The sequence below is a fragment of the Myxocyprinus asiaticus genome, chromosome 44, assembly GCF_019703515.2.
Source record: "Myxocyprinus asiaticus isolate MX2 ecotype Aquarium Trade chromosome 44, UBuf_Myxa_2, whole genome shotgun sequence".
Taxonomy (NCBI): domain Eukaryota; kingdom Metazoa; phylum Chordata; class Actinopteri; order Cypriniformes; family Catostomidae; genus Myxocyprinus; species Myxocyprinus asiaticus.
In genome coordinates this window covers 35,959,872-35,975,727 of record NC_059387.1, presented here as the reverse complement: position 1 = coordinate 35,975,727, position 15,856 = coordinate 35,959,872, and the positions used below count along the sequence as shown (strand labels likewise).

General features: G+C 39.2%; 1 protein-coding gene across 5 annotated transcripts in view; it reads right to left on the bottom strand.

Annotated features, from left to right (window-relative positions):
* The window catches only part of LOC127434618 (lethal(3)malignant brain tumor-like protein 4), a 104,829-nt gene that overhangs the window by 36,587 nt on the left and 52,386 nt on the right, over positions 1–15,856 (bottom strand). For all 5 annotated transcript variants that reach the window (XR_007896066.1, XM_051687474.1, XM_051687475.1 and 2 more), the window contains exons 14-17: positions 15,044–15,155; positions 9,540–9,728; positions 4,192–4,332; positions 836–909 (exon numbers count right to left, since the gene is read on the bottom strand). Coding sequence is in view for 4 of the 5 variants with exons in the window: in XM_051687474.1 (XP_051543434.1) it covers positions 836–909; positions 4,192–4,332; positions 9,540–9,728; positions 15,044–15,155 (516 nt within the window). In the remaining variant the exon portion in view is untranslated. The remainder of the gene's footprint in view (positions 1–835; positions 910–4,191; positions 4,333–9,539; positions 9,729–15,043; positions 15,156–15,856) is intronic.

Sequence of the window (15,856 nt, the reverse complement as noted above, 5' to 3'; positions counted from 1 at the left end):
AAAATCTGTCTCGGGAGATCAAATCTCGAGTGGACAGAGCTAAATACGGGTGCAAACGGTCAAAAACATACAGATCAGCGGGAAGATGAGCTAAATTACCTGCTCAAAAACTATCCACATTTTGGTTAAATTCATACCATGTTTGAGATTAAAAGAAGTGTTTATAGCCGGCTTTATCTTGACATTCAGTACTGGTAGATGTGTGGTGTTACACAGTACTTTGGTTTTGCAATGTTTAGATATTGCATGAGTCATGTCTTAATGCCGGATTTAGGCAAAAAGCTAGAATGCACATTTATTTTAGGTTTCAGATTTGCCGGCTACAGGAAGAGAAGGCTATCATCCTATTAGAATATTCTACTACATCGTCCACCACTGGTGATCTCAGACAAGCCAATTCAAATGACAATTTTAGAGCAGCCAATCACAGCACTGTGATGACACAGACATGTAGAAAATGAGGAAAAACCCAACGTCACAGGATAGTACGGATTAAGACCAAGAAATATAAAGAGGCTCAAAATGTATTCATAATCCAAAGCTTGAGGAGCCTCATCTGCATAAAACAAATTAAACATCATCTGTGACTTCAGCTCTCGACACAAACACTGAAAGACTGCCCTCTAAAACACATTAACACACCAGTGTCTATATTAAACTTATATTAAAGGCTTTTTCACAAACCAAATGACAGATCTGTGCACACTGACTCCAGGAAGTGATGTGCATATGGTGACAGCCAATCAGATGGAAACACTTCGCTGTTGTGATTGGTTCAAACGTGAGAAAAGCTCCAGTCACTAAAGCAGAATCTGAAACATACTCAACGTCTCACCTGAAATGACACTGTTCACATCAATGTCCTCCTCCTCATCTTTGATGTGCAGATATTTCTCTGACTGAGAGAGTCTGAACACAACAGACAGAGACAGACAGACAGACAGACAGACAGAGAGAGAGAGACAGAGAGATGAATGATTGTCCAATCACAGGATGTTTCTGTGCTGTAACTGAAGGAATATTGAGATGTATAATTATTTTGATGTGATAACAGCCATGAACACAGGAGGTGTCATTAGGAGGAAGGACATTCTCATTCTAGAGAGCATCTGATTGGACAAAATGAGTGAGTGCAGTGTCAATACATCAATACTTTTGGTTGTTTTTTCCCCAAGAAGAGAAAGAAAATTTTAATTAAAAAGTTAATATTTCTTACTAGTGAACATGATCATTCTGGATAACAATTACAATCTTACTAGTACAAATATCCAATCCTGATATCAACAACTGAATCACTACAACTGAAAATGCACATTTTTGACATAATTAAATTGAAGAGTATTTAAAGATATCATAAAAGGCTTTCTTACTATGGAGGACGAAACCTGAAAAAAAAAAAAAAAAAAAAACAACAACACATAACTAATTAAATAAATGCATAAATAAAATCTACAATCATAATTAAAAATACATACCTGAATAAACGTAAATAAATAAAATCATGCTTAAATAAATGTGCTATATATAAGAATAGAAAAGTATATGTATAGAATTAAAAGTATAGATATTTACGCATAAATAATCTAGATACATAAAATCATGCATAAACATATATAGTATAAATATAAGAAAATAACAAAATAAATATACAAAGAATGAATAAATAAATAAAAAGAGATGCATAAAAGGTAGATATTTAAGATTATAAATAAATATACAAATTATTAAAAACATGAATAAATAAATAAATGTATGAGATGTAAAATCAGCTTTATAAATACAGAAATAAACATAAAATTAACGAGCCATATTGAATTAAAATTCAACAATCAATTTGGCTTTTTCTCCAACATTTTTGTCCACAACCAATTATTTATGCATTTTATTTATTTATTTTGTATTGATGGCTGAATTTATTTATTTATTTATTTGTTCCGTTTATTTTCATATCTCCTCGCATATTTTTTTTATATTTGTTCATGCATGAATTTGTGGAATTATTTATTTTCTGATGTATTTATTTAATTTGTTATATATTTATTGTTTTTGCAGGTTTCGTCCTTCATATCTTACTAGTTACAACAACATTATAGATTTATAAAATGAACATAGCCACTATTAAATACCAAATTACCGGTCGTTAGCATTTTTACTAGTTGCAATTGAATTGTTGATATCAGGAATGGACATCTACACTAGTAACAATGTAATTATAGATATCAAAAAGAATATTTGTTACTAGTATGCATTGCTAATACGCGCAAGAAAACTAGAAATAAATTAATTATAGCATACTAGTTTAAATGTAATTACTGGTGTCAAAAATTTGCACTCACTAGTAATAATTCCTTTCCTGATATCAAGAGTTATATCTGCTAAAAGTGAATTTTCTTTTAGAACACGGCATATAGATGAACTCAACGCAAACAGACATGAACTGAACGTCACAAAACTCTCATTCTCTCACACATTTGCAAAATTGCATCAGATATTAGAGGTGGACCAATATATCGGTTTTACCGATTAAATGGTGCCGATAGTTGCTTATTAGAACTATTGGTTAGCTGCAATAATCTATGGCATGAGATTTATTCCTCCGTGTTAGAGAAGAAAATTAGACTATTGGCCTTTTCAATAACCTTAGTTATCGGTATTGGTGAAAACCACTATCGGTCGACCTCTATCAGATATATTCTTACACTAACACAGACTGATGTTTATTCTGATATACTGACGCGTTCAGACTGTAATACAGAGGTGCTGTACAGCAGTTTCTTGCCATGTTAGATTAATATCTGAGGATCCCACACAGATGTCCTCCAACAATCTCTTTATTACGAGCATGAAGTGATGTTTGTCAACTTCGTGTTGATTCTCTGAATATTCTCACTCATCTGTGTGGTGAAATCCACCGGTCTGATTATATATTAATGATGATAAGGCAGCGTGGACCGATCATTTCGCTCGACTCAAATAAACTGTCTTTACATTAGACCTGGAAAATAAAGCACTCATCAAAAAACTCAAACAGCCTCAACTTCTGGGAAATGATGTGAAGAACTCAAACGAAGTTCCACAAAGGGTGTTAATGTGAATGAAACCTTTTAATTGTTCCTTCTGTTAAAACACATGAAGGACTTCATTGAAAACACTCTAATACGGAGCGCAATGAATAAACCAACATAAAACACTCTTTAACTATATCTACTTCAGTTTACAGCCTGTTTCTCACACAGGATCGTCATCTGTACTAAACAACTCTGTACTGTAAATCCTGCACAGAAAATCTTTTGCAGCCCGGAGGGACACAACAAATGACTCTTCTCTCTCTCGAGTCTCTCTCTGAGGAATTCTGTTCTTTATAGATGTTTAGGGGATGCTAAAAAGGCTCCCAAACATTCCTTTGTAATTGGCAGTGAAGCAAATTAAACATAAATGATTGAAGCCAGAGGAACCTGACACTGTAACAACACAAATCAGACCATTTACAAAACCTTTACAACCTTTAGTAGAAAATGTCAGACATGCAAGAACCCAATTTAGGATTGTAGAACTGCATACATTTTGTTTTTTGCAATAATCAAATCATTACAGTGATGTGTGTGTGTGTGTGTGTGTGTGCGTGCAAGTGTGTTACATCCCTCCTCCAGCATCAACACAACTCTTGAACAGCTGTACAAACACATCACTTCAATACGTAACAAGGATATGTAGCGTCACATTATGAAGGCATGAGTCGGATGGACAGGGGCCACTGGGGGCCGTTCACTCCAGACGTGTGTCATATCACAATAAGCAACGCTGTCTGTTTGACTCAGCACATATAAACCTGTGACATCACTTCAGGACGGACAGTGTCACGTCGAACAACAAAATACCCCATGAGATCGAAATTAAGAGTGGAGTAGTTTTTAAGTTCATGTCTGTTTAGCTTTGAGGTCATCTACATGACTTTTCACTTTGAGAAGATACACATATACTAAATAATATTTACAGTCTTTTACTTTCAGGAAAACAAACCAAACATATTGATGACATCGTCTTGTCTCAAAAGCACAAATAACATGTTATTAATGTACAGAGCATAAAGATGAAGGGCTTGACTGCTCAGGTAAAGGAGATATTAATAATCAGATCATTTAAAGGTTAAGTACATTTACGGTCTAAAAACGGTGAAGTACTGTATTGTACCTGCTGGGTAACCGGCTTCTCTTGGTGAGGGGTGACAGCGGTTTTTGTCCCTGAGTGGATGGTTGTTCTTGATGTTCTCTCTTCAACATCGGGGGCCGACCGCGCAGACGAGGGGCCCCGTCATACCCCGCTAACATCCCCCTGAGAGAGACAAAATCAATGAAACTCTATATCAAAGCAGATTATGCTACTTGATGTGTGATAGTAAACACAAATGTGCTCAAATATTGGAACACTTAAGGTGTTTTTACACTGCCAAGTTAAGGGTTCTCTGTGCCTGCGCATAAAAGCCAGAGTAAATTATGCCTGCTCTGACCCACCTCACCCCTGAGTATCAATAGACTCGACTGATTGACTTTATTCTGTCTAACAGATTTGGCATGAAATCACAGGCTTATGTCGTTTATCTCGAGTCAGTTCAGTCACTGCCACACAGTTCAGGACAGCATCGCAGCAGTCTGGATGGATGTTTATCAGTTAACAGTTTGGTGAAGTTGTTTACCTGCTATAATGCTTGGATATGTTTTCTGATAGGGTTACTGCGGCTTACATTGCTTGTCATGCGTTTACAAATCGATCATTACCAATCGTGATGTATCTACGTTGTCCAGTTAAGTTACTGTAACATGTTTACTAATATTCATGACTTCTGAGTTGCTGAAGTTTCCCTAAGAGTGTGTGCCGCTGTTTTTTTTTTATTTTTTATTTCTTATCAAAGTCGCACAAGCTATCACTTATTGTCCTTTTAGCAGAAAGTCTCTCTGTTTAAAAGCCACTATGTCCAAGTGACTATAAGGTAGTTACACATCTCAAGTTGTATATAATAAGCCGATTTCATAGCACAGTAATGTACATATTCATGTGTCTATCTATTACAACTTCACTGCTACAGAAATTAAGGGAACGTATTATTGTAATTGTTATATTGCACATTTCTGCCATTTTTTTTTAATGTTTAATAAAGTACAGTATATTTCATCCCCATTATTATTGAATCCTCATTGCATGTTTTTCATTCACTGTGTTATTCTGTGCATTGCATAGACGTACTATTGTAGTATTACGGTTAATTTGCATTATCAACAAATAATGCTGCAAGCGGCAATCATCGGGAGCCAAGCAGGCATGGACCTTTTTCACAGTGTAATATACAGCTCTGGAAAAAAATTAAGAGACCACTCCACGTTTCTTAAATCAGTATTTCAACATGTATGGCACCATTCCAGCGTCTGTTGGAATGTCAAGTTCATGCTTGAATTTTTGCACGAGGAGTGGCATAAAGTCACCCAACAGCAATGTGAAAGACTGGTGGAGAGCATGCCAAGACACATGAAAGCTGTGATTGAAAATCAGGGTTATTCCAGCAAATATTGATTTCTGAACTCTAAGTTAAAACATTAGTATTGTGTTGATTACTTAATGAATTTGAACTTTGCAAGTTTTCTTTGCATTAGTCGAGGTCTGAAAACACGGCATCTTTTTTGCCATTTTCTGCAAATAAATGCTCTAAATGACAATATTTTTATTTGGAATTTGGGAGAAATGTTGTCAGTACTTCATAGAATAAAACAAACATTTTCATTTTACTCAATCCCTTCGGGCTTGAACCCCTAACAAAACTAAATAAACATATGTGCTTGCATTTGTTAACCCACCATATACACATATATGCACATAAATATATCACAATTTGATTTCAAATCAATAATGCATAGAATCTTGTTCAACCACTCATCTCTATCAAGAACTTCAGAACATATACACAAAACTATGTTTCATGCTTTTATTATATTTGATTTATTGAAAATTTGGTCTACTGTCTGGATGATGCCAAAGGCAGTTCTGAGTTTAGTGTGATAAAATCACTAACTGACCTTGACAACGTAATGTTGTAAACCCTGTGCATTTATGACAGTAAAATCATGTTAACACACATATTGTTTACGTCTTGTGTCTATACTTTTGAAACATTGAGTATTTTAATGTTTACAGATTGACCACATTGACTTCCATTGTAAGTGTCTCACTGGAACACACATTTAAAGAAAAGGAGGGATGAGTCAAAATGAATTTTTGTGGTAATCAACATAATGCCACAAATGATGTGTTGTGTTGAACCCGGAATATTCCTTTATAGCGTTCACCACTGACGAGGTCACGTATGCGTTTGCGGTGTAACGTCCAGATGTGCACACGAAACAATGAGGTTGAATATGTGAAGCTGCCATCAGCTGTTTTTCAGTAAGACTGTGGTTTATTCCTGTCTAAATGAATCCTCACATTTATTTTCTCCGTGAGATTCTTCTCTTGGCAGGAAACAGTGAGTACAAGAGTAACACTTTGTTTGTTGACTGAAGTGCTTTCAAACTGAAATGCTGAGCTGCTGCTGGAGTTTATTCTGGATTAAATACACTCGGCGCTGTGATGTTTCAAACGTCTGGCCGAACGCCACCGGCTCGTCTCAGCACACTGAGATAATGCAATTGCACTAAATCCCTCTGGCAGGATCACAATGGAGCAGATCGCAGGTGCTGCGTCAACAGTTCACAATGTGAGACGTCATCAGCGTTTGACTCGGGTCAGCATGCGGCGATCAGCTAAATGAAATTTAAATGATGTTTCATGTTGTATTCTGAAAAGACAGAATATGGGATTTGCCAATTTGTTACGGGGCACTAAAGTTTTAATGATGTAGGGATCTTTGCAGCATTGCATTTACACATTTATTTGTAAGAGTTCAACAGTGAAATCTGCTGCAAAGCAATGAAACCAAACACACTTCTACTTTCAGTCAAAGAAACTTAAGTTCACATATGACTAGCTTGCTGAAAATGCAGTGAGTGTGAGATTCCAGGTTTTGTATGTACGTTAAGCTGTATTGAACTGACAGTTTCTGTGTATCTGTTGTGAACCATCACAGAATTTAATTTCAACTTTCAAAATACATTGACAAATGCATTTACAATGGAAGTCTATTTGGCAACCCAAACCCACGAATAATTATTAGATGAGATATTTTTGTGTCCCTGGAACACAAATGGGGTCTAGAAGGGTTCTAATCTGGTTTAAAAAACATTTATAGCATTTTGTACAAACAAATTGATTTAATGACTATAAAATGTCATGTGGTGCGACCATCAAATAAAAGGTATTAAAATAGTTTTCTCGCACCTTGAATACATGAGTGTACACAACTTCATCATTAATTTTAAACATCTGTTTCAAGGTGAATTTTTTTTTTTTTTTACAAATAACATGAATTTTTAAGTTAACAATATCAAGAAGTTTTCTAATGGTTGCACCAAATGACCTGAACCAAATGGGCCTTTTCTTAAAATATCAAAATATTGTTTTTTAAAATCTTCACACACAGTCTTGCGGGTCTAAATAGATCTTCTCTGTTTTATCTACATGTTGGTTACACCACATGACTTTGATTTGGTGGACAAAAGTTTTTCAGATATGAATCATATTTTAAAACAAAATAGTTTCACTGCTTATTCTTTTTAAGAAACAATAATAAAATATCATTCTGCATTGCTCATGCCAACATTTCTTTTTTCAAGAATTTCAGCTTTTGATGAAACCTCTCCGGACGGTTGCACCACATGACAGTTTTGACTTTAAGCCCCAGAAAAAATACAAAAAATGACTTTGAACTCGGTAACTGAAAACATGTTCATCACAGAAGAGGCGCATTCAAGTCATTGTTTTGTGTGAACTGCATTTGGGTTTTCTAATTTTTTTGGATTTTCTCCCCAATTTGGAATGCCCAATTCCCAATGCGCTCTAAGTCCTCATGGTGGCATAGTGACTCGCTTCAATCCGGGTGGCAGAGGACGAATCTTATGGAGCTTTTCCACTGCACGGTACGGCACGGTGGAGGTTTTCCACTGTGGATAGTACCTGGTACTTTTTTTAGTACCACCTCGGTTGAGGTTCCAAGTGAGCCGAGCCGATACTATATGTGACGTCAAAACCCTGCAGATCACTGATTGGTCAGAGAGAATCGTCACTACCAGAGTCACTGGATTTGTGACATGGGACATCAACCTGCTAGATTTAAAGTTAGCAACAGTGATAGCAGTATCATTTGTTCACACGACTTTAAAATTGTAAAAAGAAATGGCTGTGCACAAAACCACGCCGTGGTCACTAAACGAGGTGCAGAAGTTCCTCTCGTTAGCAGCCGAGAAGAGGATCCAATGAGAGCTGGATGGGGCGACGCGAAGTGGCGGTGCAACTATGACGATCAGCCTATAATCCCACCCGTGTTGAGGATGCACTAAACTGCTGTGGAAAAGCAAGCTCAGAAAAGTAAAACGAGCAGAGTCGGAGTCGAGTCGAACTATAATGTGCAGTGGAAAAGTGCCATCAGTAGCCTCCGCGTCTGAGACCGTCAATCCGCGCATCTTATCGCGTGGCTTGTTGAGCGCGTTACCGCGGAGACGTAGCGCGCGTGGAGGCTTCAAGCTATTCTCCACGGCATCCACACACAACTCACCACGCCCCACCGAGAGCGAGAACCACATTATAGTGACCACGAGGAGGTTACCCCATGTGACTCTACCCTCCCTAGCAACCGGGCCAATTTGGTTGCTTAGGAGACCAGGCTGGAGTCACTCAGCACACCCTGGATTCAAACTCGCGACTCCAGGTGTGATAGTCAGCATCAATACTTGCTGAGCTACCCAGACCCCGTGAATTGCATTTGTAAAGTATTTTTGAATAATTTATTAGACACGGACAAAAAAATTTGTATCACATCACTGACCCTTGAAACAATGTGCATTTTAAAAAGCGCTATACAAATAAACATGACTTGACTTTAAAAAATGCTCTTAGTCTTTCCTTCCTGTGACGGGACGGGCCAGACACAGTGGCTGCAAGAGTTCAAAATTAATAAAATCCCAGATGCAGTTTATTGTGCAACCAAAATACCAATAATAACTAGAAAAAAAGATTTGGTGCATAACGCATGACTTTTAATGATAAACAAGTCAGAAATGCACAAGCGACCCTTTATTTTGAAATCCTTGTGCTTCACTGCTTCCAGCGACTCATTCAAGCAGATAAGAGAAATACTGCTTGGAGAAAGCGCAACTGTGCCACTTTGAAGCGTGCAGCGCACCCAAACGACACGTTTATTTAATTCAATTGTAGCCTTTTTAAGATTAATAATCACGACTCCTGTCTTTACATCCCAGAAAATTTACATACTGTGCACAATATACACACTGCAGATGTGCAGTATGTCTATTTGATCATACCCATCGTGTGCGTTTTAGAGTTTTATGAAAAAGATAATAATTGCACTTAGCATGTCACTGTTATTAAACGGTTCAGACCTGTTCTCCACGTGACTGCTGTCAACCTTCTCTTCTTCATCCTCCTCCTCTTCCTCATCTGGAGACAAGCGTTTGGTCTTCTGCACAAACTGAACAGGGATGAATGTGATCTGCTTCTCTCCTCCGAGACGGTCAGGCAAAATCACCTCCTTCTTCATGTTCATGTCAGAGTACGGGCAACCGAAGGCACTGACAGAGAGAGAGAGAGATAAATGATTGACAGGAGGTTGTCGCGCTATCTACCTCCACTCTCAGACAAAAACTCACTTCCAATGTAAGTGTAACTCTCACTTTAATAAATGAGGGACAAGTTTAAATCATTTTTTGTGGTAATCAACACTATGCCACAAATGATGTTAACTGAGCTGAACTTGTATTAATCAGCACTCCTGTTTGGAACGAATACTGAAAACATGCAGGAACAAAAGAACCAGTGAATAAAACCAGTGGCCCATTGCATCCTAAGTCCACATCTTTAAAGTCCATTACAGACTATAAAACCGGCCTCCATTCAGAGCTCTGAAAGACCACTTCATGAATTTAATGGTGACAAATTTCACTGGAGCGTTAAACCCATTCGCCCTCTTCTACAAGAAACCTCAGGAGAGTTCTGCACTCCTATCAGAGCTGTTAAACTAGATCATGTGTGCTGGATGATGACAAAACACGTGTAGTTTTATATCTGACATGATGCTGTTATTCTGCTCAACAAATCCACAGTGCTGCACATGCTCAGATATCCTCAACTCCAGATAAAACTGTCCATAAATCCACGAATGACTCTCAGAGTTTTTCCCAAATGTATCCTTCATGAAGAACACAATTCTATAATGTGCTGCGATGACATCAAAGGAGCTGCATAATTGATGATAATGTGCAAAATAACAAACATGTATCAAACATATAAAAGATGAATATGTTTCATGTGTAAGATTAAACAACATGAGAAAACTGAGTGCCTGAAATAAACACATATATGAAGTATTTTCTACTTTTAGAAGTGACTGTTGTGTATTTCTCACGTTTAGATGGTTTAGGATATTGTGATACGTGTGGCATGTTTTTAAGGAACCATTAGCTGCTCATTGTCTGTGCAGATGCAAGTTATAATATGATGTTTATGTTGTGCTATTTTTAAGGCGTGCAGAGTTGCTGCCTAAGATGAGCATTCCAAATCAGTCACTAATGAGGTTTCATGTCTGTTAGGAAGCTGCCTAAGAAGGGAGCTGCCTTTGTAGACAGCAAGGCAGCTCAATACGTTTTAGAACAGAGCTGATGCTTTTAAAAGGCTCTTTTTGTTTCCAGTCATCTCTTGGAAAATTTGAAGAGCAAAATTTTGACTCTGGAAAACCCCTGGAGGATCGGACGTTCGTCGGCTGCTTCAGTGATCATTAAAACCGTGGTGAATTATGGGATGGACAGAGGAGAGGAGAAATGAGGGGATCAGAAATAGACCGAGAGACTAAATTTACTGTGATCATCAACTGAACACAGACGTCCAGACACAAATCAAAATGAACTTCAGCACACGGTCACATGATGTTTGTGGGCCAGTCTGTGTATTGGAGAGCTTCCATTTAAATGGATCGAAACAACTGGTTTAAGAACTGCCAAATCAAAAGTTACTTTACTTTATTAGTGGTGTTCTTTAAGTCAACCATCACTATTACTAGATTACTGTATACTGGTTTGAACGCCTAACTAACACTAACATTTCTGTATGGGAAGGCATATAAAAGACCTTTTATCTTACACTGTTTATAAGCACACAATACTTGCATTTTTGTATTTTATTCTTAATGAATTACATAATTATTATTTCTTAATAAATCAAGACAAATGAAAGATCCCCCCGCCCTCACATTTACACCACACTGGAGCTCAATGAGATCAACACAGCCTCCCTCTGAAACTTTATCCGCTGGTGTCACTGTTTGACAGTGTTAGTGCTATACACATTGAGCTCACATTTCAATTTATTCGTTTTATTTATGTACAGTCGATTATTTTTCTCACCCAAATGTTTGAGAGGGCACGGCCTCCTCTGAGAAAATGCCACTGGATCAGACCTATGATTTTTACCTAATGGACAAAAAAAAATATCCCTTACACTTACATTGAAGAAGAGACAAGCAAAAATATCAGAGAGACTCGACGGTGCAGGACTCCTTTCAACTGAGCCAGTAAACAACCACCTAGCAACCACTCAGAACACCCTGGCAACCACCTAGAACTCCATAGCAAACACCACTAAATCACCTAGAACACCCTAGCAACCATACAAAACACCCTAGCAACCATAGAGAAATCACAGAGAAATTACCCAGAACACCCTAGTAACCTCACAGAACACCCTAGCAACCACCTAGAAATCACCCAGAACACACTAACAACCACCCAGAAATTACTCCGACCACCCTAGCAACCACACAGAACACCCTAGCAACCACCTAGAACTCCATAGCAAACACCACTAAATCACCTAGAACACCCTAGCAACCACACAAAACACCCTAGCAACCATAAAGAAATCACCCTGAACACCCTAGCAACCACCAAGAAATTACCCAGAACACCCTAGTAATCACACAGAAAACCTTAGCAACCACCTAGAAATCAACCAGAACACATAGCAACCACACAGAAATTACCCAGCCCACCATAGCAACCACATAGAACACCCTAGCAACCACCTAGAAATCACCCAGAACACCCTAGCAACCACCTAGAACTCCAAAGCAAACACCAATAAATCACCTAGAACACCCTAGCAACCACACAAAACACCCTAGCAACAACCTAGAAATCACCCAAAAAACCCAAGCAATCACCTAGATATTACCCAAAACCCACCTGTGTGGTCGCTAGGGTGTACACAAAACATCCAAGAAACCACACAGAACACCCTAGTAACCACCTAGAAATCCCCAAGAACACCCTAGCATCCACCTAGCAATTACCCAGAACACTCTAGCAACCACCCAGAAATTACCCAGAGCACCCTAAGCAACTACACAGAACACCCTAGCAACCACCTAGAAATCACCCAGAACACCCTAGCAACCACACAAAACACTCTAGCAACCACCTAGAAATCACCCAGAACACCCTAGCAACCACCCAGAACACCCTAGCAACCACACAAAACACCCTAACATCTACCTAGAAATCACCCAAAACACCCTAGCAAACACCCAGAAATCACCTAGAACTCCATAGCAACAACCAATAAATCACCTAGAACACCCTAGCAACCACACAGAACAACCTAGCAACCACCAAATGGCTGCATAAAAATCAAGTTTTTGACCCCACACTATATAATGCATAATGAGTGAGCTCGTCTATAATGAAGCTTAAATTATGAAACAAGGCAAGAGAAGATTATGAAGCGGCTCTCAACATTTGATTACTCTGTTTAATATGCAAGTTATATTATGTTTTTATTAAGGTGTTTTTCTCTTCATGTGTTGCTTTTGGGCGTCTCATTTAAACAGCTTTTGAGGGTCAAACTCCTTTTATCTCTAGAGGATGTTTATTAAAGGGAGATACAGCTTCACTAAACGGTTTAGAAGTTGCAGACAAATCACACTGAAACAATTCTTCACTGGTAAACCTGTCCGACAGATTGCAAGGTGACGCTGGAGTTCTACTTAAATAGCTAGTGTTGAGGTAACTGTATGCAAATGCATGCAAATAAGACGTTAATTAGATTTCTAAGCAGAGAGGATTTGGCTGAAGAGTAGCTTAAAAACTCTCTCTCGCTCAGTGTCATCAAAAGTGGCTTTCTAAAAAAATGACTGTATCCTTTCATGAAGGACAGGTGATATATGAACGCTGCATGCACGATTGATTTGCGTGATTATATGCTGAGGCAAGCTACAGAAAAGCATCGGGATATGAGTGTCGCAGCCTGCAGCACAAAAGCTAACACTGTTTGTGCTTCATATTCCGTGGGTCACTGAGGTCACGGTCAATTCCACATCATTTAGTGCTCGTCTAGAGCTCATCTGTGAGCGGACGCTAGTGACAGTAAAACACAGCAGCACTAAACTGCTCAAATGGACCCTGTGAACAGTTTCAGTTAAAACCCTGATCAGACGTAAAGCTTTTGCAGACAGCTGCGAGTTAAACTGAAGAATTGAGTGATTTGCTCAAGCCATGACCCTCATCGGGCGCACAGATTTTTGGTAGGTGGTGCAGGTGTCTCATCGGACGTGTCTCATCTCTGAACTGCATCCAGAAAATCCTACTTACCTTGCAGAATGTCACCATTTACTCACCCTCATGTTGTTACAAACCTGCATGCTTTTCTTTCTACTGTGGAACACAAAAGGAGATGTTAGGCAGAATGTTCACGCTGCTCTTTTCCATAACGGAGACTAGGGCTGTCGAAATAATTGTGATTATGATGATTAATTGTCTGTTTTAGGGCTTTTGAGATAATGATGATTAATCGTCAACTTTCGTCAAAAATTGTCATCTTTAGTCATAGGTGTATGTGTGCTTTATAAACCTTAAGAAGTAATTTATTCATATATACATATATATATTTTTTTTTTTCTCCCAGTTTGGAATGCCCAATTCCCAATGCGCTCTAAGTCCTCGTGGTGGCGTAGTGACTCGCCTCAATCTGGGTGGCAGAGGACGAATCTCAGTTGCCTCCGCGTCTGAGACCGTCAATCCATGCATCTTATCACGTGGCTTGTTGAGCACGTTACCGCGGAGACGTAGCGTGTGTGGAGGCTTCACACTATTCTCCGCAGCATCCACGCTCAACTCACCACGCACCCCACCGAGAGCGAGAACCACATTATAGTGACCACGAGGAGGTTATCCCATGTGACTCTACCCTCCCTAGCAACCGGGCCAATTTGGTTGCTTAGGAGACCTGGCTGGAGTCACTCAGCACGCCCTGGATTCAAACACGCCACTCCAGGGGTGATAGTCAGCGTCTTTACTCGCTGAGATACCCAGGCCCCGTTTTCTCATACTATTTAACATTATAAGTAATGATATGTAACATTTACAAACATGTTTTTAACAATTTATTGAAATACATGTGGACACAATGGGGATCATGCAACTTTACCCATATTCACCCTATATTTTATCAATTAAAACATTTAATATTCACCTTAAAAATCTTTACGGTCCTTAATATAGGTTTCATTTTCATTATGTGAAGTATAATTACATATTTTTGAGTTGATTTGGGGTTAAATATGACCTGGACATTTTCTTGAGTTTTCATGAGAATCTCCCTGTTGCAACACAGACATTATGGACTACTTTTATAATGCTTTTATGGTGCTTTTATGTTTTTGGAGCTTGAAACCCTCAGTCCCCATTATGTTAAAGAGCAGCGTGAACATTCTGCTAAACATCTCCTTTTGTGCTGCACTGAAGGAAAAGTCATATGAGTTTGGAACGACATGTGGGTGAGTAAATGATGACATAATGTGTATTGTGTGATGTTTGGGTGTAAATGAGGTGTCTCTCACCTGTGGTGTCCTGTGTATTTCGGTCCTTTGATGTGCCCGACGCCTCTGCAGCCCGGGGTCGGACACACGCCCTGCGTCACAGAGTTCTTCAAGTCAGGAATCCCTGTGTGAGCTTCACAAACAACAACAACCATAAGAAACACACCCACAGGCTTCACAACAACCGATAAACGAGTGTGGTACATGAGCCTTGATTCTCTGAACTACAAACACAAGTGTGATTACAGCAAACAGAATCAGCTGTCTGTGGAGCAAGAGTTATAGGTCAACTTTATATAGTGTTACTAAAGCCACTGTGACGCCCGGCTATTTCAGTCACACACACACGATAATAGCACATCATATATCATACTAAATACCGCAAAGCATCACTTCCTGCAGGTCAGGTGGGTAATTTATTATGTGATCAAACAGTCTGGCATAATGGGAACAGACTCACACACTGACATTAAACGCACACACACAAAAACACACACGCACGGAGACACACAGACGCGCGCGCACGCACACACACAGACACAGACACCCATACACACACAGACACACACACGCACACAGCACACGCGCGCGCACATAGACACACACGCGCGCACGGACACACTGACACCCACACACGCGCGTACACACACAGAAACCCACACACGCGCGTACACACTCACACACCACACACACGCACACATAGACACACGCGCACGGACACACTGACACCCACACGGACACACTGACACCCACGCACGCGCGTACACACACAGACACCCACACACACACAGACACCCACACACGCGCGTACACACACAGACACCCACACACGCG